Here is a 15,698-nt window from a genome sequence, read left to right as displayed (position 1 = left end):
TGCTGACCCCGCCCCTGGCATTTGATTGGTGGACGCTTCATCCTGTAAAGCTGCCTTGAGCAGGTTTTTTGGCTGCTTGGTCATTTAACGTGCAGTTAATGATAAGAATCAAGAATCTTCTTTAAGTCTGAATTAATTCATGAATAAATGATATTAATTAACATAATTAACGTCAGCTTCATTTTTAAGGTAACACTAAATGTTTACTGAAATATTTACAGTACTCAGTACATGAGTACAAGCTCCAGCTCCAACAAACACCAAGAACTGAGAAGGAGTCTCGACCTTCACCTGAGGATGAGGATGATGAAGCTTAACGACATGATTAAAAGAACAGAGACATAAAGACAAGAGGGGTCCTGGACCTGGACGCAGCGGGGATCTGTTCCAGCTGCTCGGTGACCCAGCGGGGCCTCAGTACTTTAAGTACTGCAGTAAAAGAATCCAAATACTATACTTTTGACAAATGAAGACTTTGACAGAAGAGCTGCTCGTACTGAAAACTTTATTTAAAGTTAGGAAACAATGAAATGACATCAAAAAGACAAAAAAAGACCATCCTGTCCTCTGAGACCACCATGTCCTCTGAGACCACCGTGGTCTCTGAGACCACCGTGTCCTCTGAGACCATCGTGTCCTCTGAGACCATCGTGTCTGCAGCCTGGCTGTCCTTGCAGCTGATCAAAGAGGTTTTAAAGAGTTCTTTCGGCTGAAGGAGGAACATGAAGAAGAACATCTCATCCTTCGGCGTGTCCACCTCCTGACGTTCATGTGAGACAATCGTCAGGTTTGACCCTGGAGCTTTAATCTGAAGTCTAAACTGCTGCTTTGACGCAGCTCGAGGAAACGCTGGTCATCAAACCACATCAGGAGACGACATTCGAACATTCTGGTTTCTTTGTGTATTTGTGACACTGAAGTTTGTTCCTCTGACTGTCTGATCGTTCATCATGAGGACACGATGGGATGTCATAAAGAATGAAGTCAGAGCTGAACGTCCCTGAACACACTGAGCAGCAGGACAACAGCTCCGCCTGGTGGCTGAACTGTGGTCCTGCAGAAGAAGAGCAGACTGATGATGTTCATCGTTCATAAAACAGAAAAGCAGAAGAAGAACATTAAAAATGGAGGACTTCTGAAGACTTTCTGTAACAACGTCCATCTTTAATATCTTCACAAACGAAGTGAGAGAATAAGGCTGAAAACAAAAACATTCAAAATGAAACGTTTGGTCAACATTCAGTCCACTTCCTGTTGTAAGGCATCCACACTGACTGTCTTTAGCGTCTTTAGCATCTTTAGCATCCGCAGGCCTCTTGGATCCACTGACAAATGCTAACGATGCTAATGTGTCTGATTCTAGTCTGTCAGATGTCAAAATGTGAAAAGTGAAAGAATCCGCCTAGAAACACGAAGCTGAACCCAAAAGGTTTGATTCACCCGCTGCTCTGATCTACTGCTTCTCACCTGTGCGACCGTCACAGGTGTGTTTGCTCCCTGACACGGCTCTTCCCACAAGTGACGTGTGGTGTTGCGATTGGTGAAAGGTCGCGTCTCGAGGCCGGTTATCCGACACAAAGCTCACAGACCAAAGTGCCTATGAAGTCTTTCAAAGTTCACTTCTTACATCAGACGGACAAACGAGCCGATCACGACGCGACGCCTCACTTTGGCTTTTTAGAAACCTTCAACAGGAACTCTGAACCTGAACTTCACATAGAAACACTGACGACAACGCGAGCCTCCTCCTGCACCAACACCAACTGCTCAACAGGTTGGTGAAGAAATAAGAGTTAATACTTATCAAGCAGCCAATCAGGAGCTAAAGGTGACCCTGCGAGCTGCTCGACAACCGAGTTCATCAGACTGACGTCAGCCGAGTCTGAAGGCAGCAAAGCAGCGAGAGGAACTCCTGCCGGCCCTCCACGTTAACTCAGATAAAACTGTGTCAAAGAGCAGCTTCTTCTGCTCAACGTCGGCCTCGATGAGTCCGCCCGATGGCCCCGCCTCCACTGTGATGTCAGACATACACAGGAAGTGAAGCAGGGTCCTGCTGAGGAGTTTTCATTCAAAACTGTGCAGCGACGTTTCACGAATACGCAAACAAAAACGACAATGATAAACTGTAAAAACCAAATAAAATAAAACCGTCAGATGACAGCGAACGAGTTCCAGAACAGAAGCGTTTTTGTCTTTGATTCCCGAAAAGCCTGAAGAACTTTTCTGTTGATGATGAAAGCGGTTTGATATCTACTGCAACTGAAAGCGGAGGCAGCCCACTGATTTCCTTCCTTTCAGAGAGTTCACTGGTCTCACTTCATTTCTCTCAGACTGAATCCAGCAGAGCTGCAGCAAACACCTGGACCAGGCCTGGACCAGACCTGGATCACGCCTGAACCGGGCCTGGATCACGCCTGAACCGGGCCTGGATCACACCCCGGAGACGAGCCGGCGTCTGTCAGCTGATCTGCAGACTGATTCAGGTGAAACTCCATCATCGCCTTCTGAAGATGCTGAACTCAAAGACACCTTCACCCTGCTGGCGAGCCCGCTCACCTGGTTCTTCCAAAGCTTTCAGCTTGTCGTCATGTGACTCAACGTCCACTACGTGTCACATACAGGCAGCAACTTCACCATCTCCACGACAACTAAGGAAAGTCCACCCACTGATGAAGACCTGATGCGAAGAAGCTGAAAGCTCCGGAAAAAAACAAGAGAGCGGACCAACACAAACCAATTAAACTCTCAGCCAATAGCAGCTACAGCACAATGTGACATCACGGCCTGGAGATGATTTCATAAGATGATGTCATCGCAGTGAGCCAATCATCACTCAGGAAGACGACGTGAACAAATATGAAGCGAGCCAATGAGCCGTGTGGAAGGAAGGAAATCAGCGTTGACCGTGAGAAGCAGCGGCGAACGCTCTCGCCGTCATTTGGTCTTCTTGTCGGTGGCGAGCGTGTCATGGAGTTTAGAAACAGACTTCTCAAACTGGTCCATCACAAGCGTCCCGTTCTCGTCGAAGAACACCGACACGGACTTGGTGAACTCGGCTTCCCTCCAGGTCTTTGTCTTCCCGTCAGTGAAGCAGACTCGGAGGGTGTACTGGTCATCGAACCTGAGACACAACAGACGGCGTCAGCAGAGACACATCAACTGCTACCGCCACGTCACGTCTGAACAACAGAACAATCGATCGATCGATTATTGATGGAGGAAACAGCAGATCGTACGAGCTGCAACAGGAACGACATCAGAGTGCATGCTGGGAAAACGTTCAGACCTTTTGAGGGAGGAGGAGAGCTGCCAGGTGTGATCTGGATCCATCCCAGCTGGATCCTTCTGCAGGGCCACCAGGAAGATGTTCTTCTCTTTGTAGGAGGTGTAGAGAGTCAGGATGCCCATCATGATGAAGTACGTGATGAAGGAGGTTAAAGAACACAAAGCATCGCTCACAGACTGACCCCCCCTCACTGTGCCGTCACTGTATTAAAGATCAATACAATCACACCAGGTGAGCTCAGGTTGAAGGATATGAGATGACGCAGCAGGCCAGGACCGGTCTGGACTCGGGGAAGGGGTGCAGGTAGTCCCAGACCAGAGCCAACATGGCGAAGAGACAGGAAACGGTGCAGATCAACAGACGACCGTCCACCAGGCTGAAGTTCTCCACATAACCGAACTTCTCCAAGAGCACCTGAAGGGGGCGCAGCAGGACCAGGCAAAAACAGCGATCATTAGAGTTCCCATCAATCAGCTGCTTCCTGCACAAACAGCAGGCCAACCATTGGCTCGTTGATGTTAATCTACAGGAGCCAATCAGGTCAGATGTGCATCAAGAACACAAGAACAGGAGCTTGATGTCATTGGTGGGCCTGACGCTGACGTGCAGGTAACGATCAGCACGAGACACAGGTGATGAAACTTTAATGACTGGCTGTGAGCAAACATACAGATCGATCAATCAGATGTACTGAAAGACCTTTCAGAATAAAAGAATGAAAGTGACCTTTCAGAATAAAAGAATGAAAGCTGACCTTCTTAGCAGCATCGTCCAGAGAGTTCTTCACAGCAGCTCCATCCCATTTATCTATTTTCACTGGTTTCTCATCAATTCTCCACTGAAACACAAGATAAGACCGGACTTCATTGGTCCCACACCGGGGAAATTTAGTACAAACATTTCACTATTAAGACTCTTTCTGATCAAGTTAATCACAGCACAGTAAATAGTGCCGAACATCAGATCAACATTTTTAAAATTTGTATTTCGACTTCTTGAGTTAAATTAAACCGTAAAAAGCACTGGCATGACTCTATGGACACAGCTTTACGTTAACAGCACCTCTGCACCTGCAGCCACAGTCTGACTGCTTTCAGTCTAAATGACACTAAAACGCCTGTTTTGTGAGTGAGGTTTGGTGCAGCGGACGGAGCCAGCGGTCTGGAACAGCTGCGAACAGGAAGCTGAACCAACGGCTGCAGTTTGAGCTAAGACGGATTAACGTGCACAGCGGACACAAACGGAGCTCTGCCCCCTCGTTAACATTGTTTTTACTTTAACTTTCATTCAATGCACATGTGTTTAGCCTGCTAACGTTAGCTTAGCTCGCTAATAGCGATGTAGTGAGTGAAAACTTCCGGCTCACAGACAGCTGAACTCTGAGCTGCTTCAGTCCAACATGAAGAAGAAAATAAAAGCCCGCGTTTCTCCTTTCAGCTGAACGAAGAGAAGAAAAGCCAAAATCTCACTTTCTCCAGGAGTCCCGTCTTCCCATTCCTCGCAGCAGCCATCTTCTCTTCCGCTAGATACGGAACCTGTGACCTGGACGCATCTGATTGGCTCTCAGCGACATTTAAACGACCGGCCACGTATGACGTTGCCCGTGTGCCCGCGGCAGCTGCGCGCGCTTTCCTTTCTACTGCTGATACCTTTACTACATGAAGCTGAGAATACTACAGTACTTTGGGACAGGAAGCAGATAACTTGTGTACTTTAACTGATATAGGATTTGAAATGATGCCTTCTTCTTGTAATGCAGTACTCTTACATCATTGTAGTGGTACTTTTACTTCAGTAGAACATGTCAGTACTTGTTCCACCTCAGTTGTTGTATTTGAAGCTGAAACATCAGATTAATGAGATTCTCTTCATGTTAAACTCACAGAATCTTCTAGTTTATTATTGATATGTTTTAACAACTATTGATGATCTCATGATCAATTACTTGATCGATTAACTGCTTGATCCATAAAACATCAGAACATGACCTGTTTCAGTTTGAAGTGGACGTCTTCATCTACATCATCATCATCATCATCATCACCGTTTCTGCTCAAAAACAATCAATGAAATGATTCCTTTTCAAGCTATCAGAGTTTCCTGTCGATGGACTGATCAATTGATTAATGGCTGCAGCTCATGTTGTCATTTCCACGTTCGACTCATATTTCTGCATTTTTCGCTGAGGTTTCACCCGATCTTTTCAATCCTGCCTCCTCATGAAGACCCTAACGAGGGTTAAAACAAGAAACTCTTTGACATAGAAATGTAGAGCTGATTAATCGATTGGTTTACCCAGATGTCAGAGCAATCTGACTGACTGATCTGATGACCTAACATTCATCACTACAAAACATTCTGGTTCCTTCTGGTCTAGACAAATGTCTGACAGCAGATTTCAGACCTCCAGAGCTCCACAGCTCCTGAGTTTCAAACCTCCAGAGCTTCAGAGCTCCAAAGTTTAAGAGCTCCAGAGCTCCGAAGCTCCAGAGCTTCAAAGCTCCGGAGCTTCAGAGCTCCACAGCTTCAGAGCTCCAAAGCTTAAGAGCTCCAGAGCTCCAAGCTTCAGAGCTCCACAGCTCCAGAGCTTCAAAGCTCCACAGCTCCACAGCTTCAGAGCTTTAAAGCATCAGAGCTTTAGAGCTTCATAGCTCCAGAGCTTCAAAGTTTCAGAGCTTCAAAGCTCCGGAGCTTCAGAGCTCCAAAGCTTATGAGCTCCACAGCTTCAGAGCTTTAAAGCATCAGAGCTTTAGAGCATCAGAGCTTCAAAGCTCCAGAGCCTCAGAACAGAACGAAAGCTGAAGGTCTCTGGAGGTGCACAGAGACAAACAGAAGACAGAAGACTGGTTGAGGCGTCGCAGCTCTTTTAGGTTTGCTTGATTTGAGCAGCCACAGATCAGCTGCTGACACGCTGAACCATAAACTCTCCACATCACAGATCATTTGGCACTCAGCATTAAAGCCCCCGACCCCCCACACTGCATCGGCTGAAGGATGAAAAGCCCTTCAGAGTCTCTGAGGAGAAGCTCTGTCAATAAACACCAACATCAGCTGATCACATGATTCAGTCACTTTGACAGAAACGAAAAGTGAAAAATGAAGGAAATCCAAAGACAGAGAGGAATGAAAAGCAGGAGTTTCAGTCAAAGTCATGTCCACATGGAGATAAGTACAGTTACTGAAGTTCAGTTCAAGGTTCTCCTCCAGATTCTGATACTTCACACACAGTTCAGAGGGAAACACTTCACCTTTAAGACACCTGCAGTGAATTTACACATGAAAACTTCACAGCCAGTGATTTTAATGTGAAGCTGAGAAAAACTGATTTTCACCTTCAAGTGTTACAAGAAGGTCTCAGAAGGAGGACATCAGTAATATCTGAGTACTTTTACTGACACAGGACTTTGAATGCAGTACTTTAACTCATACTTGTTATTATATTCATGTTCCCTCCTGTTACTTTAGTTATTTTATTGCTTTTTTTATTTGTACCTGTTTGTTTTTCTTCTGCCTTCATTTCGACTGAACAGTTTCATCATTTATGAATCTGCTGAATCCTGGAGGTCCTGATCCAGAACTCTGAACATGGACAACCATGTGAACACGATTTCTGATGTGAAACTTTAAAGACTCGCCCTTGTCTTAAAGGCCCCACTGGGCTTCCGTACTGAAAGCTTTTTAAACACCAATAAAACTCATCCAATCACAAGGTGGACCACAGAGTCTCCTGATCCAGGTCTGTTCTGGTCTGTGGGACATCTCTAAAGACTACAGTAGCCATGATCCTCAGCAGTCACAGAAAGGAGTCCATCCACAAGGCCTGACAAGGTTCAGACTGGAAGACTGCAGGTGCAGAGGTGGACCGGTAAGTCCGGTGGGAGCAGATACTGGAGGAGACACATGAAGAACTGCTGAAGAAGCAGGACTTGAGGTTATCAGGGGAGAACCGGGGGGTTTGTCTAGACCTGCATTAGTCTGCCGGTGCTGCTTCAGCCCACAGCTCAGCTGGACTTTTAGGCTCCTCAACAGTGTCCTGACGTCCTAGACCTCCAGTGGCCCCTGAAACCTCACACCTTCAGTGGCCCCTGACAGTCCAGACCTCACATGGAAGAAGCCAATCAGAAACATGGAAACTCTGTCATCAGCTAACCTGTTAGCAGGTTTATGAAATCAACTGACTGGAGAAGCAGGACTGTAACCTGGTGTGTGTGTGTGTGTGTGTGTGTGTGTGTGTGTGTGTGTGTGTGTGTGTGTGTGTGTGTGTGTGTGTGTGTCGCAGGTGTGCTTGGCCTCCTGACCTGACTGACAGCTCACCAGCTGAATAATTATCATCGAACCATAATCAAATTACTCTGAGACTATCTCAGCAGCAACGACCCCAGACACTGGTTTTTAAGTTGGTGACCCCAATAAAACAAATTAGACCATCAATATGAAGAAATTATGAAGTGCTGCTTCAAAATGTCCCACTGTCAAAATCTGCTTTTAAGAGCTTTATTCTTTTAGATCATATCAATGAATGAAAGCGACACAAAGAAAACCTGGACCAGGAAGTGTGATGGCAGCACAGGAGAACTGGTTTCTGGCTCTGATGATGGTCTACGGGGAACCGACCACAGGCCTGCAACTGCTTCATCCACATGAATGGTGCCAGCCAAGTTTTGTCTCTATTGGTGTCGATTTATGGCTTGTTTGATTGGTCAATTCATTGTTCCATCTATTAAATGTCCAAAATAAGGTCGAACATCCACTTGTTTTGCTCCTGTAGATCAGGTGAATCCTGCTGGACTGCTAAGGTTTCAGGCTGCAACTGATTCTTTCAGTCAGTTTTGGTGATTTGCTGGTGAAAAGATGTGAAAATCAGACAATGTTTGGAAGAAATGTTCAGTTTCAGGATTTCTGACCTTTTCCTCAACAGCATTTTATTGACGGCTGTTTCCGGTCTGCTGTTGAGACAACGGTCGTGTAAAACATTCATTAATCCTTCACCTGTCCTCACTTTGCATATATGAACCTCTTCCTGTCCATCTTTGTGCTGAGTCAGCAAGCGACTCCTCTCTAGTGCTTCTTGTTGATTCGTCTGGATCTCCTCAGGCCACGCCTCCTGCGGTTCTGATTGGACATCCAGGACCGCAGGAAGTACGTGTCGGGGCTCCTCCTGCGGTTGACAGTCTGGTTCTCCAGGTCGAACTGTCTCTGCAGCTTCAGGGCGAGTGCTCTGTCCTGACGCTCCTGCTGGATCTGACAGATGTACCGCTCGTCGAAGGCCTCCTGGCCGACCGACCGGCTCCTCTTCAGGTCTGAGTCCCGCTCCGAGTCTAGATGTTTGGTCTTCTGGTCCCTCTTCTTGCCCCTCCTTGAGGTAGACTGGTTGTGGAGGCTACTGTCGGACTCCTTCCTTGGACTTTGCGAGTCCTTTGGCACTAATTTACACGACTGGAAACCAGAGTTCTTAGTGTACGGTGAGAACGACTGTTTTCGACTAAAAAATGTTCCTCCGCTGCAGGATTCGGGAGCGCCGACTGCCGGCTCAAAGTCTGAACTTCCTCTGAACGTCGCCTCGCCGCTGTAGCGGATTGCAGGGACCCGGATCTTTACAGACTGTTTCTGGAGGGGGTCGGTGTCTGGAGGGTCGAAAAGCAGCCTCCTCTTGTTGACAGCCATCACTCCTTCTCCATCTCGTCCCACTGGGGACTGGCGAGTCTTTGCTGCGCCCCCGCCGCCGTCCTCACACCCGCCAGCCTTGTTGTGGAGCTCGTTGACGGGGCTCGTCAGCGTCGCTTTGGAGTTCACTTTGAGGCTCTGGCGATCGAGTTCAATCTGCCTCCACTTCTGCAGGACAGCAGGACTGGCCTCATAGCTGGTGGCCTTCTGCAGGCCGCGGGTCAGATTCCTGGGCGTGGACTTCACTATGGTGGGCTCCATCAGACGCCCGTCCGGTAGTCGTTTGGGCGGCGTGCATGGGGAGCAGACGATGGGTTTGAAGTGGTTCAGTTCTTCGGAGATGCTGTCGTTGCTTTCGGGGCTGATCGAGCGCTCGGGTCTGGGAGGAGGAAGGCCCAGAGGAGTTGATGACGATGATGACGAGACGACAGCTCGCCAGGTGAGCCTCCGGTCGGGGGCGGTGATGGGAGCCGAGACCGAGCGACTGTTCTCAGAGGCGAGGAGGATTCCTGCTGTGTAGCTGTGACTGATCCCAACCTGACGAACAAGAGGACAGAAATAACGTTTGAAAGAAGCCTGAAGCCTGTAAGGTGTTCAGACACTTTTTAGATCAATGGGAAGACCAGAACATGCATGAAACTAAAGCAAAACACACCACAGACTCAATCATGAGGCCTCTACGATAGAGGCTTTTGGACAAAGCAGCGCCTTCATTTTTTTGGGGAGCCTCAGATCCAAACGAGGAGCTTCAAATGTCTGAACTCATCATACATCGAGGCTTTGTGAAGCTCCAGGACACCAGCTGACAGCAGTTCAACTGCTGCTCTGCACTGATGGTACAACATCAGCCGATCAATACTAGCCTTAAACTAAAGGCACGAACACGCTCAAACACGCCAATGCAACAGCAGAACAATCGCACTAACACCTGAATGTTGATTTAACATTGACCCGGAAACAGGTGAACCTGTCCTTCAACGACAAGCAAAACCGTCCAATCACAAGAAGCTTTACAACGATCAGACACCTGAAACGAACCTCACAAGATGTCTCCCTCCTAAAACGGCATGAAGACAAACGAGCAGCCAGACGTGAGCAGTTCTGTTCATGCACAGGACGCCTCACGTGTGCAGGTGTCTCGTGCAGCTTCTTGTAGAGTCTACGTGGACACAATATGTAGCAGGTATGCAGAAGTCCTGCACGTTCACCCTGTGTTCACACACTCGCTGATGGGATCTAATTTAATTTTGATGATGACGATACAATGATGCCGTTTTGGTTTGGAGTCAGTTAAACACCTAAAGCTTTACGTCAAAGAACCTCCTGAAAATCTTTATGGCTGCAAGTAAAAAACTGTCCTCATAAACCGTCAACGACCTGCACTCCATGAACCTCAGAGGGAGGAGCGACCGGACGACCCGGGGGTCGGTTCGTTGCACAATTTACTCTCCACATCAGCTCCACGGGTGGTGTAACGTACTCTGTCCATCAGCGCCGGCTGGGGGACGACCTTCAGCTTCCCTCCTCCGTCCTCCACCGGGTCAGTGCAGCTCTGACTCCTCTGAGAGCCGCTGAGGAAGACAAACAAAGGTCAGAGGTCAGACGGCTTCAGCCCTGAAAGTACCGTCTGCCAGCCGAGCTTCTGTGCCCCCGAGCTGGTCTGACAGGCTTTCAGGTGTCATAATACCAACGCTGGTGACGCAGACGGACTCGTTCCGCTCACCCAGTGAAGGCTGCGCAGTTTTTGGTTTTCCTGATGAAGGCCGAGATGTTTCTGATCCTCCTGCTGATCGGCTCCTCGTTCTCTGAGTCGGACAGAACCCCCTGAGAAAAACAGCAACTTTAAAACTCATCTGAACCTGTAGAGACCCAAACTGTAACACTGAGCTGGGCTTAAAGATCCATCTGAAACTGGCAGCTGAGTCCTTTCACAACCGCCAGGACTTTAATCCAGACTTACAGGCTCTTCATCGCGCCGGACTGATTCGTCTTTACAGGTCAGAGAGTTCCTCCTCTTCACGTCCTCTCTGTCCTCAAACAGCAGCAACTGAAACACAACAGACAGTCAGTTATGAACCGGATTCAGTCTGAAGACCCAACAGAGTGAACAGAGGCTTCACATGATGCCTTCACTGACAGTCAGTAACTCACCTTGTGCTTCCCGCTCGGTGCCGATAAAGCGTCTGAACATTTTGGGATGAGAGCAGGAGAGACGAAGAACTCTGAGGAGACAAAAAGAACGAATAACTTCATCTGAACACAACAGCACGAGACGAAACTGAAACTCAGGAGTCCAGTTCAGTCAGATACGTCTTTAAAACTCAGTGAATAATGCTCCGATGAATAAAACCTTCTGTCACAGTATGAATCACCAGCACTGACACACGTCATGAGACGTCTTCTGTAAAATCAACTGAGACGGAGATGAAAGCTGAAAGACGCAGACACCGAAGACTTCTTCTGGTTCATTCAGTGAATTAAAAACCTGGAAAATCAAAGCGCTTCGCCAAAAACTGTCAGTCCTAACACACTCCGAGAGGTTAAAGACGAGACGTTAAAGGGTTAAACGGCACATTAAAATCAGATTCACACTGTCTCATGATGATTCTTGTTAAATCAGAAAAAACTGCAGAAGAAGAATCTGCAGATTTAAGATTCTCCAAGTGTCATTGATATAAGAAAAGTACATATTTGATTAAACTGTTACAGGAGCTGAAGTCATTTAAAGACGTGATGACGAAGACAAGAACAAGTACTACTACTACTACTACTACTACTACTGCCGTTAATCAGCTCCTCCTACACATGTACATGTCTGGACAAGTCCTCCATCACGAGACCGTGTTACAAATCTGACCAAAACACAGAAAAGACCCCAGTTTTCTACCTGCAGCCGTTTACCTGTCCATGAATGAGGCAGATCAGAGACCAGAGGAGCGAACACGGAGGTCAGTTTTCAGACAGTCTCTCTGATCTGGGGCTAACTCAGCTGACTGGAGGTCAGTTTCTGCTTCAGCAGCTTCGTTCAAAACTCCATCCATAGAAAACAGACTTCAGTGCTGCCTTCACGGAAACTGATCTGAGTTCAGCCACTTTTACCTGTCAGACCTCCATCACCTCCTCCGGCCTCCTGCTGCGACACTTAAACTCACAATAAAGTTCAGCTTAACACTTAAACTCTGCTTTTCTGCTTTTCTGGCCGTTGTTCTGTAAAACAAACAGCCCGCGGTGGTGCTGACACAGCGGATTGGGAGCTGTACTTTCCTCGGTAAACACACCGACCTCTTCGGCTGTCGCAGTCCTTCCTGCCCGGCCTGCTGCTGCTCCTCTCGGGGTCACTGCTCCTCCGGAGCCGCTCTTCACTGCCGGACCGTCTCTGGGCCAGGCAGAGCGGACAGGCCGGGTGTCCGCAGGGCGGGCTGCCGCCGGGCTGCCCCTCCGCGCACAACAAGCACTTCTTCGCCTCGTTCTCCGGCGGGCTGAACTCGGACCCGACCCCGTGCCCGGACCCGGTCCGGTGCCTGCCGGCGGCAGCGCTACCCGGTCTGGCAGGCCGTTCGGCGGACCCTGCGGTCGCCATCTTCCCTGGTGAGTCTTCTCTCTCCGGTCCGCTCTCAAAACAAACCCCGCCCTGCCGCCGCCGAACCAAGTCGTCCTGGCTGCGGCCCGTGGAGGGCGGTGCCGGACCTCCAGCCCCGCCCACACGCCGTACGTCACCGTGGATGATTCAGAACAATTGGAAATTTAGGAATTTTCGTATGTGTACGTGAGGACTTAGAGCAGTAACAGGACACGTGAAACGGTTCGGTTCAGCCCCCAAAGACTCTCTGTGTATTTACAGGTAGGTCTACCTGCGAACACACGACACCTGAGCGTCAGCGTCAATTACTGACGGATGTTTTCTAAACAGATTTTTGATACTGTACTTGTTTGTTTTGTATCGTCTCCATACATCAGTGTATAAAGTAGATCATTATTAATAACCATGAATTCATTGTGCATTACAGCTATGTTGGATTAGATTAGTTTCTTCTCTTTCATTTTGTTCACTACCACATTGCAAAGTGTTATCGGTTGTTTTAGGGGTTCTTTTTAAAGGTTGGAGGTATCGATTGCTCTTGAACGCAGCATTTTTGGTTGAGAAAAACGAACAGTTACAGACAAATTAAATCAAGACATAAATAAATATACAAATCAGATCAAATTAAGTGTGGACATAGAGACAATAAATACATATTTAAATACATATATTTCTCAGGGATAAAACCTACTTTTCCAGTTTATTGTAAAATGATTTTATTTCCGGTCGGCAGGTGGCAGCAGAGTGCTGAGAAAAAGGGAAATGGACCGATTTCACCGTCGAAGAAGACGTGAATAACAACAATGGCGGCGCACAGTGAGCGGAGCGGGTAGAGGAGGAGATCTGAGCGCTGAACGGTGGATTCAAAGAGGTAAAAGAGATTTAACGTCGAACCGGATGAAACTGAGGAGATTTAACCCGCGAAGCTTCAGGGAGTCTGAGCTGAAGTTTGAGTCGAGGTCAAAGAGCTTCAGCGGCTCTCCTCTCTGTCCTCAGCCTCTCTGTGACAGCACACTCAGGTCACAGCTATGGCGGACATGTACGGGAAGCCTCAGCGTTAACTCAAACTTTGTGTACTTTGTCCTGGTTCTGGTTCTAGTCCTGGATGCAGGGCAGCAGGCCGGTGGTGGAGGTGGTCCGTCTGGGCTTGGTCTCCTATCAGGAGGCTCTGCGGCTGCAGCAGGTCTACGTGAACCAGCACCGGTCCGGTCCGGCTCACGCTCTGCTGTTGTGTCAGCATCCGCCGGTCTACACCACCGGGATCCGACACAAACCTTACCCAGCCCCCCTTCTGGACCGCCTCCGTCTGCTGGGGGCTGAGGTGCACCGCACCAACCGTGGAGGACTCATCACCTTCCACGGGCCGGGACAGCTGGTCTGCTACCCGGTGCTGAATCTGACCAGTTTTAAGAAGGTCTGAATGGTTTCTTGTTGACTTTAATGTGGTTCAGTGTGAGCGGTCCTGTGTTAATGTCACATGTGGTTCCCCAGAGTGTTCGTTGGTACGTCTGTGAGCTGGAGAAGACCATCATCTCCGTCTGCAGCAGGTTCGGCATCGAAGCATCCACGTCTCCTCACACTGGAGTTTGGGTCGGAGACAACAAGATCTGTGCCATCGGTACGAACGCTCAGCCTCTCTGTCACTGGGCCTCCTGCAGGATCAGTTTTGGGTCTTTCCCTGAACCTCTGGTTTAGGTTTGTTAACAGACGCTGAATGTGAAGACGGAACTGATGGTTCTGAAACACTTTATTTCAAACAACACCAATAAATCCTCAGCGGTGTTGACAGAAGAGAGACAGACAGTGACACAGGTCGGCTCAGACGACATTAACATGTAAAAACCACTAAAATCATTTTAAAACAAGCTCACGACAGTTTAACTGACAGCAAACACCAACCAACACATCTAACTGATCACCCGACAGTCAGATCATTGATTGATCAGGAACTAATCTGACACTGTGACCTTGAACAACAACCGATCTGTTCTGAAGAAGTCCAGAGGGACCAGTTCGGGGTTAAAATCTGTGTCCAACTGTGACGCTCCGTCCTCACGCAGTCAAAAAGGAGAAAATATGAGCACAGCTGTCAGTAATCTGTCCTGTTTGATATGGAGTCTGTTTGAAATGGGAGGACGTCTTAATGTTTCCAGGTGGAATAACCGTCTGTTCTTCATCTCGTTCATTCAGTTATTGTCAATCTGCTTTTACACCTGATCCCTGTTTCAAGGCTGTTTCCTTGAAAAGTCTTGAATGTCGTGTCTTTCCAGGGATCCACTGTGGACGCTACGTCACGTCTCACGGCTTGGCTCTGAACTGTAACACCGACATGTCGTGGTTCAGCCACATCGTGCCGTGTGGTATCGAAGGCAAAGGAGTGACGTCGCTGAGCGCCGAGCTGCAGAGAGACGTCGGCGTGGAGGAAGTCGTTCCTCACCTGCTGGACGCCTTCAGAGATCAGTTCAGCTGTCGGCTCGCAGACGGACAAACACCTGAAGGTGATCAGGACGGCGGAGGATCATCAGCGTAGAAAGTGACAGCAGACATTAAAACATGGAGACACTTTTCATCCGTTTCATCTCTGTGTGTCCAAACAGATGACGGCTACATTTAAATGTCGTGTCTTGTCTGTTTAGAAGGTCCTTGAACCCCTCTCAGGTTCACGGAGTACCTTTAAAGGTAACTCTGAATACCTTGAAATGACCTTGACTTTTCATCTCAGGCTCAGGTTCAGGTAAATTTTATGGGGTTGAGTACAAATTCAGGGCCACTTAATAGATCAGTACTGGCTTCTAATAATTGGCTTTTTAATGGTTAAAACACCCCAAAAATCATTGAAGCTATCCCTCAGTTTACACCTTAATAAAAAAACACTGAGGCCCTTTAAAGGTCTGGTTAAGGCTCCAATACACCTTAAGGCTTAAGGGTTTCTCAAACAGTACCAGAACCAATCTAAAAAAAATACCTCATTATAATAAAGTCCATTCATTATCCTTTAAAATATCCTAATGACGTCATCAGGAAAGGCTGAAAGACTTAATGGACTAAAGGAATACGACTGAAGCCGGAAGGCCTCGTTTGTTTCTACACCTGTTCAATAAACACTGAAATCTGGTTTCCACAGTCTGATCTGGTTTACACCACCTTTGACTGGCTGTAATTCTTCAG

At 47.9% G+C, this 15,698-nt stretch overlaps 3 protein-coding genes across 3 annotated transcripts; 1 reads left to right on the top strand and 2 right to left on the bottom strand.

Moving 5' to 3' along the window:
• Positions 1-488: 488 nt before the first annotated feature.
• On the bottom strand, positions 489-4,828 carry spcs2 (signal peptidase complex subunit 2). The gene is made up of 5 exons (XM_076735502.1): positions 4,756-4,828; positions 4,041-4,124; positions 3,540-3,700; positions 3,287-3,421; positions 489-3,121 (listed from the first exon to the last, which is right to left on the bottom strand). Exons 1-5 carry the CDS (start codon positions 4,795-4,797, stop codon positions 2,935-2,937), a joined length of 609 nt encoding a protein of 202 aa, XP_076591617.1. The 5' UTR covers positions 4,798-4,828; the 3' UTR covers positions 489-2,934.
• Positions 4,829-6,135: 1,307 nt separating this feature from the next.
• rnf169 (ring finger protein 169) lies at positions 6,136-12,560 on the bottom strand. Its single transcript, XM_076736058.1, has 6 exons — positions 12,233-12,560; positions 11,102-11,172; positions 10,911-10,997; positions 10,674-10,774; positions 10,431-10,521; positions 6,136-9,487 (listed from the first exon to the last, which is right to left on the bottom strand). Exons 1-6 carry the CDS (start codon positions 12,528-12,530, stop codon positions 8,345-8,347), a joined length of 1,791 nt encoding a protein of 596 aa, XP_076592173.1. The 5' UTR covers positions 12,531-12,560; the 3' UTR covers positions 6,136-8,344.
• A 159-nt stretch (positions 12,561-12,719) lies between these two features.
• Positions 12,720-15,647, top strand: lipt2 (lipoyl(octanoyl) transferase 2). The gene is given in 6 exon segments (XM_076734643.1): positions 12,720-12,791; positions 13,264-13,401; positions 13,630-13,944; positions 14,022-14,148; positions 14,801-15,038; positions 15,040-15,647. Coding segments are annotated over 4 exon segments (702 nt in total). The 5' UTR covers positions 12,720-12,791; positions 13,264-13,401; positions 13,630-13,635; the 3' UTR covers positions 15,068-15,647.
• The last annotated feature ends 51 nt before the right edge of the window (positions 15,648-15,698 follow it).

Source organism: Chaetodon auriga, chromosome 7, assembly GCF_051107435.1.
Source record: "Chaetodon auriga isolate fChaAug3 chromosome 7, fChaAug3.hap1, whole genome shotgun sequence".
Lineage (NCBI taxonomy): Eukaryota > Metazoa > Chordata > Actinopteri > Chaetodontiformes > Chaetodontidae > Chaetodon > Chaetodon auriga.
The sequence above is the reverse complement of the archived record's forward strand: the minus strand, read 5'-3'. Positions and strand labels throughout refer to the sequence as shown.

Bases quoted from the DNA above. Each gene is read 5' to 3' on its own strand.
- spcs2 (XM_076735502.1), bottom strand. From the start codon at position 4,797: ATGGCTGCTGCGAGGAATGGGAAGACGGGACTCCTGGAGAAA. The intron at 3,701-4,040 runs GTCAGCTTTCAT...CGCCCCCTTCAG, and splicing joins TGGACGATGCTGCTAAGAAG to GTGCTCTTGGAGAAGTTCGG. The intron at 3,122-3,286 runs GTCTGAACGTTT...GTTGTGTCTCAG, and splicing joins CTCTCCTCCTCCCTCAAAAG to GTTCGATGACCAGTACACCC.
- rnf169 (XM_076736058.1), bottom strand. From the start codon at position 12,530: ATGGCGACCGCAGGGTCCGCCGAACGGCCTGCCAGACCGGGTAGCGCT. The intron at 10,998-11,101 runs GTGAGTTACTGA...GTTGTGTTTCAG, and splicing joins CACCGAGCGGGAAGCACAAG to TTGCTGCTGTTTGAGGACAG. The intron at 10,522-10,673 runs GTGAGCGGAACG...TGTCTTCCTCAG, and splicing joins AACTGCGCAGCCTTCACTGG to CGGCTCTCAGAGGAGTCAGA.